General features: G+C 45.6%; 1 protein-coding gene across 4 annotated transcripts in view; it reads right to left on the bottom strand.

Annotated features, from left to right (window-relative positions):
- Nucleotides 1–10,071, bottom strand: part of DSP (desmoplakin) — a 53,261-nt gene extending 43,190 nt beyond the window's left edge. Inside the window, exons 1-2 of one of the 4 annotated variants that reach the window (XM_054984989.1) lie at nt 10,055–10,071; nt 9,222–9,485 (exon numbers count right to left, since the gene is read on the bottom strand). In XM_054984989.1, coding sequence (XP_054840964.1) covers nt 9,222–9,454 — 233 coding nt within the window. In that variant the 5' untranslated portion in view covers nt 9,455–9,485; nt 10,055–10,071. Of the gene's footprint in view, nt 1–9,221; nt 9,897–10,054 lie in introns of those variants that run through there. The other 3 variants (XM_054984990.1, XM_054984991.1, XM_054984993.1) reach the window with 3 other exon arrangements.
- Nucleotides 10,072–13,840: the final 3,769 nt, after the last annotated feature.

Genomic DNA, 13,840 nt, shown 5'->3' on the forward strand with positions numbered 1-13,840 from the left:
ACACACAGGTAAAACCTGGTCAAGGTCACACACATTGCTTCTTTACCAAAAACAGAGTCTATTTGTGCTCAAGATGCATCAGAAGAGGGCTTCTCTCATCTTTACGCTTTCACATAAAGACTGCCACAAGCTAGCAGTAATGATTATTTTTTCAGATTGTTAACTTTTAATGGCTGCATGTATGAGCTGTGCCCAGGCACACACCCTTTCCTGGATGCGGGTGGGGTGGAGACAGAGACAACTCTCGACCGCCCAAGGAAAAGTCCTTGGGGCAGTCTTAGTCTCATGGCAGAAGCTCAGGGCTCAGGTGGTACGTTAGAAACCAGAACCTGACCCTGCAGCAAGGACCTCATGAAGGATGCTCTCCGCCTTCATAAACGTACGCTCTTGATCAGGGTGCATGTACTTGTTTCTAACAAAAGACTTCCAACCAAAATCTTATTGTTCAGATTTAAATAGTGAAGCCATTTCCATCTCCAAAGACGACACCTCAGCAAAGAATTATGATTTCCATTTTCACCTCCCAACAAGCCTGTTTCAACAAGCAAAAGATTACCGTGAAAGGACTGAAGAGCCTGAACTAGATTCCAAATGCAAAGAAAAAGCATGGCATGCCATAGTTTAAAAAGCTGAAGGATGGTGCGCAATCACCCAGGTGTCCCTGAAATGAGACGCTGAGACCATTTTGACAAGCACTAACGTTGGACATTCAATTACACATCAGAACTCTAATATATATTTTGAAGTCAATGTGTAAAAAAATAGTTGGGTGTGTGCGGAATATTATTATGTATGAGACGTTCTCAATTTTTTTGTACACAATTACTTAACCAACAATTATCAGTGTCTAAGGATGTGTATAGACCTAAGAGGTGGGTGAGGATCTGAGGCCAGAGGCACAGAACGCCTCAGGAGACATTCCAACACATTTAATTCCGTAACCAAGGTAAAGAGCTGGAAGCGATATCCTGGGCCAGGCTGCTAAGAGCCAGTATAGGCTTTTAAGCTAAGAAAATCATATGCCTCACCCAACTCAGTGGGCCCCCAGGGTTATTAGAGCCTCTGGAATTTTGTCTCACTAGTCCTCCTCCCCAGCATCTCTGACTGTGGGTCATCTAGACCCAAACACCCTACACTTTCAAGAAGATGAAAAGGTGCCACGCCATCCCGCAACACACCCTGTTCTACGGCTGATTTTTACATCTCCTGTGTTCCACCTCAAGCTCATGCCATAATCATCCTTCAGTCCAGCTCTTCAACGACCTCCCCAGTTTCCTACTCCTCCAGGAGTGCATTGAAGCACAGATTCCTTGCTATGCTTGAGCCATCCGTGACATTTTCTTCCTCGCCTCTACCTTCACTGAGAGGAATGACAAGCTTCCTCAAAAGCATTCCACTGATCAATTGCTCATTCTAGTCTTCTACATATTTCCATGAACCAATGCACAATTGTGTGTACAGAGTACACTTCACCCAAAGAGGCTTACATCATTCCCCTCTCCTCCATTTTACTCATACAACAATCCTTTGAGTTAGAGGGTAGGGTGAGACTCAGTAAACTTCCATGGTGGAGGGAGGATTCAAATCTGGGTTTCCCAGATCCTAATGCAACACTCTAACCACTATACACAATACTAGCTCTCAAGCCAGTACTTTACCCATGAATTGGCCACCAGTTTTATTTTTAATGTGATCGCGCATTGGCTCTTTCTTAGGAAGAGATGTGTTCACTGTAATGTGTGAACAGGGGTAACTGTCACAATGCATCACACAGACACATGCTTAACTTCCACTGCATGCTTCAGCACAAAGTCCTGCCTTGGTTTCCTGCTTCCTCTCGCATCCCAATATTTAGCCAACTATGTATTTCAGAGAGAACCTGAGAGCAAGCTAAGCATGCTTAGCAGTGCTGATACACCAGCACAGATGAAACACCAAACCACGGTTAGAGAAGAGAAGGGATGAAGTGGGGAGAAAAGTCCACCAACTCACAGCCTGCTTCAAATCTTTTAATCATCAGCAGGCTGCCAGCAGGACTGGGCCTTATGGGAGAGCCGATGTCCCTCCATCAAGTATCTGTCAACTCTACTGCATTCCTTAGCACTGAGTCACCTGTGCTGGTCCTGCAAGCTGCAAGTCTGACATTTGGCCTAAAAAGAACCAGCACAGGTACAGGCACAGTATTTGGCTGAAGCTGTGTGCCAGACTCTTGGGGAGCCATTAAACTGAAAGCTCCCTCACATTTTGTGGCAGAGGCCTCACCCATTCTCCTAATGAAAGGCTGAGGCCTCTTGTACTTTTTCATTTCTAATTATTCACTCTGTACATCCAAAGTGAGCTTGGTAGGCGGGCTGCTCTTGCTGCTTTTTAATCGTATGATCTGTTCATTAGTCATGGCGTACACAGGGCACTCCTTGCTCACCACTGGGATATTGTAATGGGGTGGCTATAGGCATAGACGAGACCTATTGCATTCATTCACACAGGGTAGGGCTCTGTAAACCAAAATGAAGGATTTGTGGATAGAAGACAAGCAATCCTCACTTTAAAAAAAATAAATAAATAGGCATTCCTTTATGGGCTGCACAGTCTGTTGTTTCTCCTTGTTAGTAAGGGCATTTGCAGTAGAGATTTTAATGACCTGCATGTGAATGAATGCAGAACCACTTTTTTAAGCACTTGAACAATTTTTGCAGAAGAAAAGGATGATGCTTTCGCACACACTGGATAATGCGCATCCAGTGAACTTTAGTGACAGTTTGCAACTGAATTTTCCTTTGTGAAACAGGAAAATCCAAATGCAAATTATTGCTAAAGTGTCCCAGGAGATAATTACCCAGCGTCTGTGAAAGCCTCATTAGAAGGATCTCTAAACTATCCTACTGTGTAACAGATTAATGTGGCAATTGAGGCCTGATTTAAACATAACACTGGCAAGGCAAAAAAGTCATCACTTCAACTTCGCAGTCGCCCCAGAGGCCACCTACGCAAAGCAGCTGTGTCGTCTACAGCAGCGCACCACCCGCTCATGCACAGCAGATCTGAATGGGTGGCAGCAGCTCGGGCATTAAGGAAGAATCTCCCCAATGGAGATCTAAAGCAGCTTATCCTGTTCCCCTCCACTCCATTTTGTCCTCTTACAAAGTTGCAGTCATGATTTCATTAGCCTTGAAAGCGTCATGCATAAATCAGGCCTCAGACGGAAAACTGCAGGGCAAGAAATCCCCAGTTAATTCTCACTATGAAGATTCACCCAAACAGATGGGCTTATGCAAACGGCTGCCCCTCAGCTTCTCATCTGCAATAAGGGAACAGCAACATCGACCTGCCTTACAGGGTTGTTGCAGCAGTGTATGAAATAATATATGCTAAGAGAAGGGCTTTTTTTCAGCTGGAATGCAGTGGAACGGAGTTCCAGAATCTCTTGAAAATGGTCACATGGCTGGTGGCCCCACCCCGATCTCAAGATAGAGGGGAGTTTAGATCGCCCTCCGTGCCATGGCGCGGAGGGCAATCTAAACTCCCCTCTGTCTGGGGATCAGGAGGTGGGACCACCAGCCATGTGACCATTTTCTCCAAGGGCAACCCACTGAGTTCCACCACCTCTTTTCCCAGAAAAAAAGCCCTGGCTAAGAATGTAGAAAAACCCTGTCCTTTTCCCCACAGCAGCTGCACCAAGACAGGGACGCATTCCCACCAGAGGAGTGCAGAAATTGTCCTCCTTCCTTGAAAGCACTGTATGCATTCTAAATGGTAGTAAGAGTATTTTTGCATGCGCATATTTGGATCCAAAATCCCGTAAGAGGAGTGAAGTTTGCAGAACAGAATCTTACCGCCTCCCCCATCCTGATGCAGTCCATTGAGACCCCTGAAATTTGGTTCCTGGGGTCCAAGTACACTCGCAAACAGCATGAAGGTAGATGGGGTCTGCAGTGGGAGGGCAGAATCAGGAAAAATTGCCCTCTCTGCTACCTTGGGCACCATTACTCAGATGGAAGAGCACCATAGGATCTAACCAGGATGGTACTTATTAATCACTTTTCTAGCACACGATGCCTCATAATTATTACCTCATTCAGCAGTGTCATTGCAGATTCTATGTCGTCAGCTTTGATGAAGCCAAATGCAACCCGTCCCGCCCCCCCCACCAATGCCCAAACAACACAGTACAAAAATAGCACTGATAGTGCTTTTCCCTTGTTGTTTATGCAAATAGTTGCAAAGTCTTTGTGTTTACAGGTGGCAACAACAATTCTGCAGTTACAGGAGTAAACGTCACCACCAGCACTAAAAGACTCTCACATAAAGGGCCCTTCGTTTGGTCTTCAACCTACTGGCAGTAGCTGTTCACATTGCTGAGTATTCATCTTATCCATTCCAGATGGGTTAACACAGCATTGATGGTTTGTAACAGTGCTAAAGCTCCCATCAGAAATGACACAAAGACTAGTGACTGAGAACAGTGGCATAATTCACAGTGTCAACTGGGGCTCCACAGAAACCAGCCTCTTCCCTCAGTTCCCAGGATTACAGAAGCTGAGAACATTACAGAGACAGCATGTTCAGCCCTTGGGGCAGGGAGAGGCTGACGCTGCTATCTGAAGAAGGTAATATTTAAAACATGAAAAAGGGTGAGCCTCAGAGGGATCAGGGCCCAACCCTAAAGGTCACTGCCAAACCTCAGTTTAAAGCAGGGCCACTTTTGTATTTTAAAATAAATAAATACCAACATTTCTACATAGCATTTATGTTTAAATGCAGTTTGCAAAAATAATTTAATGGATTACCAGTGCAGGGCAATCCTACAAAGAGTTACGCCAGTCTAAGTCCATTCATTTCAGTGGGTTTAGAATGGAGTAACTCTGCATAGCATTGTATTGTACATTCCTGATCTTCCAGACTGACTAAATTCTAAGCAAAACATAAAGGTGAAGAATAAATGTTGCAGGTATGGAGGCATCTACACCCAATAAATGAAACAGCCACATCATTAAGAAAAAAACAGTTGCAATAAAGGAAGATTTGGCGAAAATCCATAGTTACTGTAGAGAAAGTAGTTGTACCAACTGTTTTATTTTTAGTCTTTCTTTGCTCTCTGTTGTATTTATCTACTTTGCACTTAATTCAGTCAACAGACTCAGAAGCACAAGGCAGGGATATCTTGAAACATTCCTCTGAGGTCAAAGAGGACAGTAAGTGAATTACTGACATTTGGCAGGTTTTCTGGCACAAATCTGTTTACAGTTTTGTCAGTAGCAGACTTGGTGCCTGGATAATTAATCTGGGGAATACAGAAAAAGGACTAAAGTAGAACTATTCAGGCCTCACTTGATCAAAGAAAGAGCGGACAGACTCTTTTTGTCCCTGCACATTGTGGCAAGGTTTTGGTGAGCTTAGAAACCAAATTATATGTCCACAAAAGCTCCAAGCAACTTTCTCCAAGGAATTTTTGCTAGACAACTTTACCAGAACTGAACTCAACCTCCAACAAAAATGGGATGGATGCTGAATATGTTATGAAATGTACTTGTTGTATGGCATTCACACAGAAATGTGAGAGTAACAATGACCCAAGGACAATGCCACATATATATCCATGGACCTGTGTTGTGTTCCAAGCACAAAGCACAGTGCTCGCTAAAAAAAACCAACCCAACTACTTAACAGAACATTTGGTGGTTCAGGATTGTACACACACAAAAAGTAACCCCACGGGTTGCTGAACCATCACTGCTACAGTTACTGCCTGTTTATTATCCCACTTTCTCCCCAATGGAGCCCCCACAGAGGCTTTTATCATTCTCTCCTCCATTTTATTCTGACAGCAACCCTGTGAGGTAGGTTAGGCTGAGAGTGTGTGACTGGCCCAAAGTTACCCAGCAAGCTTCCATGGATGAATGGGGATTTGAACCTGGTTTTCCCAAATCCTAGTCTGACACTCTAACCACTACACCACATTGGCTCGTGGCTGAGCATGACCATGTTTATGCACTTCTGAACCCTCATATTGACATTATGGGCAATTATTCCAGGTCTTAGGCAAGGGTAAGGCTGCAGGAGTTTCCATGCCTTTAAAATTTGTACAGCACAAAAATCTGACATTTACTCGTCACTGCAGCTCCAGGTTGCTTTACTACTGAAATGCAGCTTGGCATGCATCAACCTGGAAAGTCATAGGACTACAGTGAGGATGAAACAGGGACAGGAGAACGATGCATGCTGCCCCCGTATCCTGCAGGAAGGGCAAAATAAAGATGTAGCAGATAGGTGTTCACAGTTCGAGGATGCACTGTGTTAGCATTGCCTCTGTACAGCTGTTACTCAGCTACTTTGGTTCGGCAGAGAGTGTTCTACTTAGTGCTGGTTCACACAGAAACAGAGATCACTTCATTTCTCATTGCTCGGTTAGTGCTCGCAGCTAAATGCGTCTACTGACTTCACCAAAAAGCACCCGAATTTGATGTGATGGGATTCAAAAGCTCTGATGCTGGTGTTTGATTTGTGACAGTAAATTTACATGTGCAAGACACAACCGGATGCTGAGGTTATCACTCGGTGAGCAAAATTGTGTGAACTAACCATCAGACTGAGAACACATGGGTGCTGGCACCAACTTAGCCTCACTGAGTGAGAAACTTTTGTACAGTTCTCTCTCAATCTCAGCTCCACATCAAGAAAAACAAAGATTCGTAGAAATCAGGGATGGGGTCTGTCCCATCTGGCGTGCAGGGTTTGGCTTTCAGTCTTAACCAAAGAGGTTCAAAGCTCATGGGGCTCTGCTGCCATGTTTACACGACCTCAAGGTGCCGGTCCTGTTTGCTTTGGTGTCCAAGGCTCCTACAAGGTCTCAAGATACACTCACAGAAAACAACATGCTTAGAAACAGTCTAGTCTATACAAATGCCATCTGATTTCTGTATCCATTCAAACTTTTTAACAGCCAGCTAATAATTTGTGAGAAGTTATTCAACGAAGCTGCCAACACCCAACGCCTTAGGGGAAAAACACTCATGCAAGGAGCCCAACACACACAAGTTAAAAGGATTCTCTCCTGGAGAGACAGGGAGGGGTCTAAAGAGGAATGGCTTTCCAAACACACAACACAGAAGGGGGTTAAAAAACAAGCAGGCTATTGCACCAGTTGCCTGCGGAGGCACGCCCACACAGACAGATTTCGTAAGTTAAACAGTTGCCTTGCAAGGAGGTGGACTGTGAACTTGCACTTCGCGGCACATACAGGCAACCCTACCCGTGGCTGCTTCCCTGCTGCAGCTAAAGTTATACACTATCCCACACATCCTAGCGTTAGAAACAATAACAAGGCACCGTTACTGAGATATCTTGAGAGTTCTTGTATGATGGAAAGTACAGGCTTTCTGGGCCAACACCTTTGCTATAAAAACCAAAAAACTTCCTGAACTTCAGCAGACAAGGCAACTTAAGCCTTCATAAAAGAAAAAAAAAAGGCAGAGGAGACCTCTTCAAAATGTGTCCCTATAGAAGGGGTTAATTGCATAATGAGGTGCTTGTGCTAAAAATTCTCCAGATGCTGCTGCAGCCTCTAAACAAACTTAGTCATGGGAGGAATGCACTTGGCTTATGCTCAGAAGCACACTCCTCAAGATTACTGCACAGATTCCATAGCTGGCCGGCACATCAGAGAAAACACTTTGAGGTGCAGACATATTTACTCTCAATCAAATAGGAATAATACATAATGCAACTTCAAGTGTTAATGTTTTTTGTACACAAAAAGTGCTTCCATGCTGGAAATGGCATGCAATCCACACAGAGATTTTCATGAGCATATGCACTGGCAGTCACAACTGGTTGTGGCTTCCTGCTCCAATCAACAAAAGGAACGTGAGAAGGAGAGGGCTGTCAAACATCATGACATGCATGCAAGAGCCATTTCACAACTTCAGACACATCTCACACACATTACACCTAGCTTTATACTGTGTGTAAACCCAAAGGGCAGCTGCAGTGTACGTGTTTGTAAAAATACATTTGTTGCACACACACTTTTACACTTTGTACACCTGTAAGCGGGTACTAGATCAAATCAAGCCTGAATTCTCTCTAGAAGCTAAAATGACAAAACTGAGGCTATCGTACTTTGGTCACATCACGAGAAGACAAGATTCTCTGGAAAGGTCAATAATGCTAGGAAAAGTGCAAAGCAGCAGAAAAAGAGGAAGATCTAAAACAAGATGGCTCGACTCTCCTCCAGTTTGCAGGATCTGAGCAAGTCTGTTACAGATAGGACGTTTTGGAAATCTTTTCTTCATAGGGTTGCCGTAGGTCAGAGGGGACTTGACGGCACATAACACACACACACACAAATACAGTACGTGTTCAGAGTTCCACATGAACTTCTTAAACAATGTTTTCTGAATAGGAAAAATGCACATGAAGTTTAAAGCAACTCCAAACTTTTCCTTCTGTGGGAAGAAGTTCCTTCTTTTGTAGGATTATCTGCATTTAAATTATGCTTTGATAGCTGTGTTCTTGTTCGAGACCGCTTCTGCGGACTAGGGAAGGCTGAGACCTTCACTTCCTTTCTCAGCCTTGATTCTCTGCCTCTCCCCCAGTTATGAGAGAAGCATCCTTTGGGGGGCGGAGGTGTGTGTAGGAGCTGCAAAGAGAAACTTATCTAGGGAAGCTGCAGCTGCAGAGGACAGCAGGAGATAAGGCCGCTAGACGCCTCGCAGCCGTCCATTTTCAAGGGAGCCAAGACTCCGAAACAAACCGATAAGCGCATGGTTTAATCCGCCCCACTTTTCGCGCCCGACGCTATCCTTCGCGGTCACTTTTGGTTGTCTTTCCCCTGCGAGGGTCTCCGATAGCTCCCCCTCTAATAACAAACGTCAACTGAGCCAAAGCCGAGCCCAGCGCCTGCGGGGAAACGCCGCGCAATCCAAAGCGACAGCAGAAGTTCCCTGCGCCTCTTTCTTCCCCCTAAGCAGTTCGCCGCCCCCGTCTGTGCAACCAATGCAGTGGGAAAGAAAGGGGCGCAGCCGGGAAAGGGTTTGTGGCCTGACCTAAGCGTTGTTTCCCCCACCCTCACCTTCGACTCGGATCATGAATTATACTCCAAATCAAGAAACTGCCGCCCCAACAAGTTGCCAAATCTCCGCCAAATGCTGCTCTCTGGCCCTTCTTGGAAACCGAGCGTGGATTGGGCCCGCACAAACGCACACGAGCGCACTGGGACTTACGCATAGCCTTCCGAGTTGATGTCCCCTCCGTAGCATTTCTGGATGTAGTACATTTTGTGGGTATGGCTACTTCCACCGCCACCGCCGCCGCCGCCGCCACCACCACCACCGCCGCCGCCGGCCCCCATCATCATATGGGAGTTCATTTCGTAGCGCATATCTGGGCCGGAGTCGGTTCTGATCATCCTCCCCAGAGTGTTGAGCCTGGGGTGGGATCCGCCATTCATGCTCATTTTGGCGGCCGAGTGAGCGCAAAGCGAAGGGCTTCGGACAGAAAAAAGAAAGAAACCAGATCAGAAGAAGCGAGAGAAGCGAGTGGCCGGGGGCTGGGGGGCTCCCTCTCTCTCCCGCTAAAGCCTCTGCAAGGCGCTAGTCCTCAAAGAGGCGCTGGCGAGGAAACGAAAGCAAAAGAGCGAGCAAAGAAGCCGGCCAGCGTCCCTAACAGGAGCGAGTGCGAAGGGGAACCCAAACTGCGCGGAAAAGAGAGGGGGAGGGGAAAGGGGCTAGATGCGGCTGTGAGGGAGAAGGGATGGGGGTCGAACGAGGCACGGGGTGGGAAACGGCTGTTAAGAGAGACAGAAGGAGGGGAGGGGAGAGAGGCCGGACCCGGTGGCGCTGAGCGGCTGCGTCCAGGTGAGAAGCAGCCACAGCTCGCAGGGTGATGGTGGCAGCGGAGGAGGAGGAGGAGATCGCCCAGGCCCCTCCCTGCCGGCCCAGCCGCACCTTTTGGAAGCCTTTTTGAGGGAACAAGCCCGGGCGTGGAGGCGCCGCCCCCCCGTCTGGCTCGGAGCGCTGAGAGCTCCCCGCGCAGCCCTCCCTCCTCGCCGGCTTACCTGTGCCCAACCCAGAAGCGAGCGAGCCGACGCCCGCCTCGTATTCTGGTTTTACGGGACGGAGGGAGGGAGGGCGCGGAGTCCCTGGCCCCACCCTTGACAACAAGGCGCCTTTGAAAGGCGCGCTGGGGAGAGGTGGGCCGGAGAGCGCTCTGCTTCCGTGGGAGAACAGCTCCCGCTTCAGCAACGCCGCTTGTGGCCCCGCAGGGATCGAATTACAAAGTGTAGTCTCCTCCCCCCCTCCCCCCCGCCACACACACTCCCTTCAGTTGACAAGGTGAATATCTCAGATCATACTCGCAGTCAGAGGGGATGCCCTTTCCGTGCATGGATGGGGGGCGCGGGTCAATTATCTGCTGGTGTAGGGCTATTTTATACACTAAAGGAAAAACTGGTGGGTCAACCCTTGCAGAAGAGAGATGCGTTTGGATGCAAGTGGTAGATGGAATGATACATTCCTTGTGAAAACTAGCATGTCAGATAGGATACGAATCTGGCACCCTGATAGACCTGGTTTCCATAGACTCATTTTTAAAACGGAATATTCAAATGTCATGTTATTATATTTTTATTTCCCAAAGCAGGTAACAATAAACATGAAATTATAAACATCCATATATTTATTAATAACAATCAGTTAAGTGACACCTTAAAGTTTATTCCAGCATCAACTTTTGGGAGGCAGACAACTTCTGTAGAGGGTGAAAGCCTCATAGGGAGTGAAAATTGCACTCCATGCATATGACGCCATGAGGTGTGACTCATAAAATCTGATGCTGGAATAAACTTGGTCAGTCTTGACTTCTGTTTTCTTATTGCTGCAACAGATTAACATGGCTAACGTTCTGGAATTATATTCATTAATATAAACAGCAAGACCACCCTCTCTTTCCATAGCATAGAGGAAGCAATGCTACAAAGCTGAGCATTCTAAAGTGGTGCACAGGGAGGCTGTGTCACATCTTTTAAAATTATTGTTATAAGTTGATCTTGAGTTTGAGAGTCCAGAAACTAGAGGTAATAGTTATTCCAGATGAATTTTGGATACATGCTGTTTCTGAATGCAATTTCTTTTACAAGTGTATGCTTTTCGGATTCCTTGCAGCACAGTCACAATCAAGAAACAACCCTTTCCTTGTAGACCCATGCATTTGCACATACAGTCCCCTTAAGATCTTCTAAAGACTATGAAAGTTGAGTGAGAGCATCTTATAGATTACACCTTATGCCAAGTTAAATCAACTAACACGTAGATAGGCATTCTGCCCCCCCCCTCCCCAAGTGTGTCAGTACCTTCTAGCAGAGCTGTAAAACCTTTCTTTGACCCTGACTTTCAGCTGCCAGGTTTTAAGCAGGCATTGATAAGTTTTAATTTAGTCGGGTGTGAGTCTTGAATTATATTTATCTGCATAATCAAATGTTAAAGCGTGGTATTAAATAGGCTTCACTTCACCAGAAAGGGTTACAAACCAAATTCCACTTTGAGCACTTAGTTTTCAAGGGAGGAATCACATCTGGTTAGCATCTTTCCTGGTTTTCTTGAAAATAGGTATGGTGCTGATGTTGAAACATGAACATAGAATGAACTCCGATGTGCTTTTCAATCTTTTTTCAAGTTGCGTGGGATATCCGTTTATTCAGCACTTGGATTTTTAGCAACTCTTTTCTTAAAAATATATATTCTCTTGGAGAAGGGGGGGGGAGTGATTTCATTATTGTCACAAGGATCAGCCAACCAGAGCTTTCTGCAGCTCCTGGGCTCAATGCAAGTTGAAAACTTGTACATCTTCTCTCAAGACACGTCTGTCTATCTTCAACTATAGAACTATGTCCTGAACACGAACACCAACTCTAGTCTCATATTTTAACCTTCAAGACACATATATTTTGCTCTGTCTTCTACCACTGCCATTTAAAACAGATGGAGGGTTCAAATCGATATTCAGACTTTAAATAGAGAATCATTTCCTGAATATTAATAACAAGTTCCATTTCATTATCTCAGTGTTCAGGGAAGATGTTGTGCTTGAAATAAATAAACCGAGAATGCTGACTGGAGTTAATCTTGTTCAGTCAGTCACTGAGGGTATTCCATAAGAGTATACTCTGTAGTATACCATATTGTCTAAGAGAAACTGACACCAGAGGCTAGCTGTGGATTAAGAGATGGATCAGAAGGAGGGGGAGAAAGAGAGTAGGTTTGTCAATGTCCAGGTGGGACCTGGAGTTCTGGTATTACAACTGATCCTGTAATACCATCTTGTAATTCTTTGGTTTGATGTTGGTCCCTGTGCTTCATTTTGGTTCAGGTGGAGGGGATTCTATCCATTCCCTTGCTTCAGTTTAGTTGGATGGAATTTGCTGATTGACATTATTCTCTGGTTTGATGTTGGTCATTAGTCCCTTGTTTCACTTTGGTTCTAGGGGGATTCCCTTTCCTTGCTTCAGTTTGGTTTGAGTAGCATTCTCCATTTTGATGTGATTCTCTGGTTTGATGTTGATCTTGCTTTGCTTTGGCTCTAAGGGGATTCCATTCAGTTGCTTTAGTTCGGTTCTGTTGGGCTTTTTCTGGGCTGAGTGCATTTGAGAGTGTGTTTCTGGCTGTTGGCAAACTTGCCCCTGTGTATTTCCGCTTGGGAGCCAGCTTTGAAATTTTCCTGCCATAGGAAACAATGGAGAGGGGCTGGGCAGATTGCTCATGGGGCACTTGGGTTTTGTGGAGGCATCAGTTTGGTTCTGATGGGCTTCCTGTTCATTGAGCATGCATTTGGGAGTATGCCTTGGCCATGGTAGTCATGTCCCAGTGATTCTGCAGAGGGAGTCAGCTTCGACGTTTTCCCCTAGGAAACAATGGAGACAGGATGATCCCCTTTTGGTGACCAAAAAGTTACAAAATAGTTAGTAAACATGTAGACTGGGTGTTATTTACCAAATGAAAGTAGCAAAAGCAGGCATTTTTTCAGAAATCTAGAATATGTGACAGTAATTTCATAACTAAAACTTTTTCATGGTTCATGAGATTGTATTATGGGATGGTGGACTGTGTGTGGAGGGGGCCCATTGTAAAAGTTTTAGCGAGTCTGAAAAAATAATGCTTGAACCTGGAGTGAAGATACTTTTGACTATGAAGAGCACAATGGCCGTTTCCATACGTCTTACCTTTTGTTGGCACATCGTGTCTTCGCGCGCGAAATCGCACCAGGAAGATGCTGTTATCACGGAAGACAGCGTCTTCTTGTGCAATTTCCCGCAATAACAATGTCTTCCTGGCGCGATTTCGCGCATGAAGACACTGTCTTCCACAATGTGCCAACAAAAGGTAAGACGTGTGGAAACAGCCAATTTTTGCTTTTTGATAGCCTGACTCTAGAGATTACTGATTTTTTAGAGAGGGTGGTTTTATTCAAATAAATAAACTAAGGGGTGGATAAAATTCTCTCTTTAATTATTCATTTCCCTTTGCAGCCATAGTGATCCCACCACTTCTCATTTGTTTATTTTCGACTGGTGCAATTACTCTTCATTTCCCCCCCTCCCCCATGTTTTATTTTGTATAATCCACATACGCGGTAGGCTACAGTAGCCTGTTTGCGAAGGAAAACTCACTCCCTTACAGGCCAGGCTTGTTGGATCTGCCCGCTCAAGCAACATTTCCCTGGGCCGGGAATAATCTGGTCACAGAGCCTGCCTCACTGGCATTTCCTCTGCTGCCCTTCTTCAGTGATGATCACAGAGGGGAGGTGAGTGGGTCCTGCGCTCACACGATTCTCTGGCTCTGGTGTGGGG

Source organism: Eublepharis macularius, chromosome 7, assembly GCF_028583425.1.
Source record: "Eublepharis macularius isolate TG4126 chromosome 7, MPM_Emac_v1.0, whole genome shotgun sequence".
Lineage (NCBI taxonomy): Eukaryota > Metazoa > Chordata > Lepidosauria > Squamata > Eublepharidae > Eublepharis > Eublepharis macularius.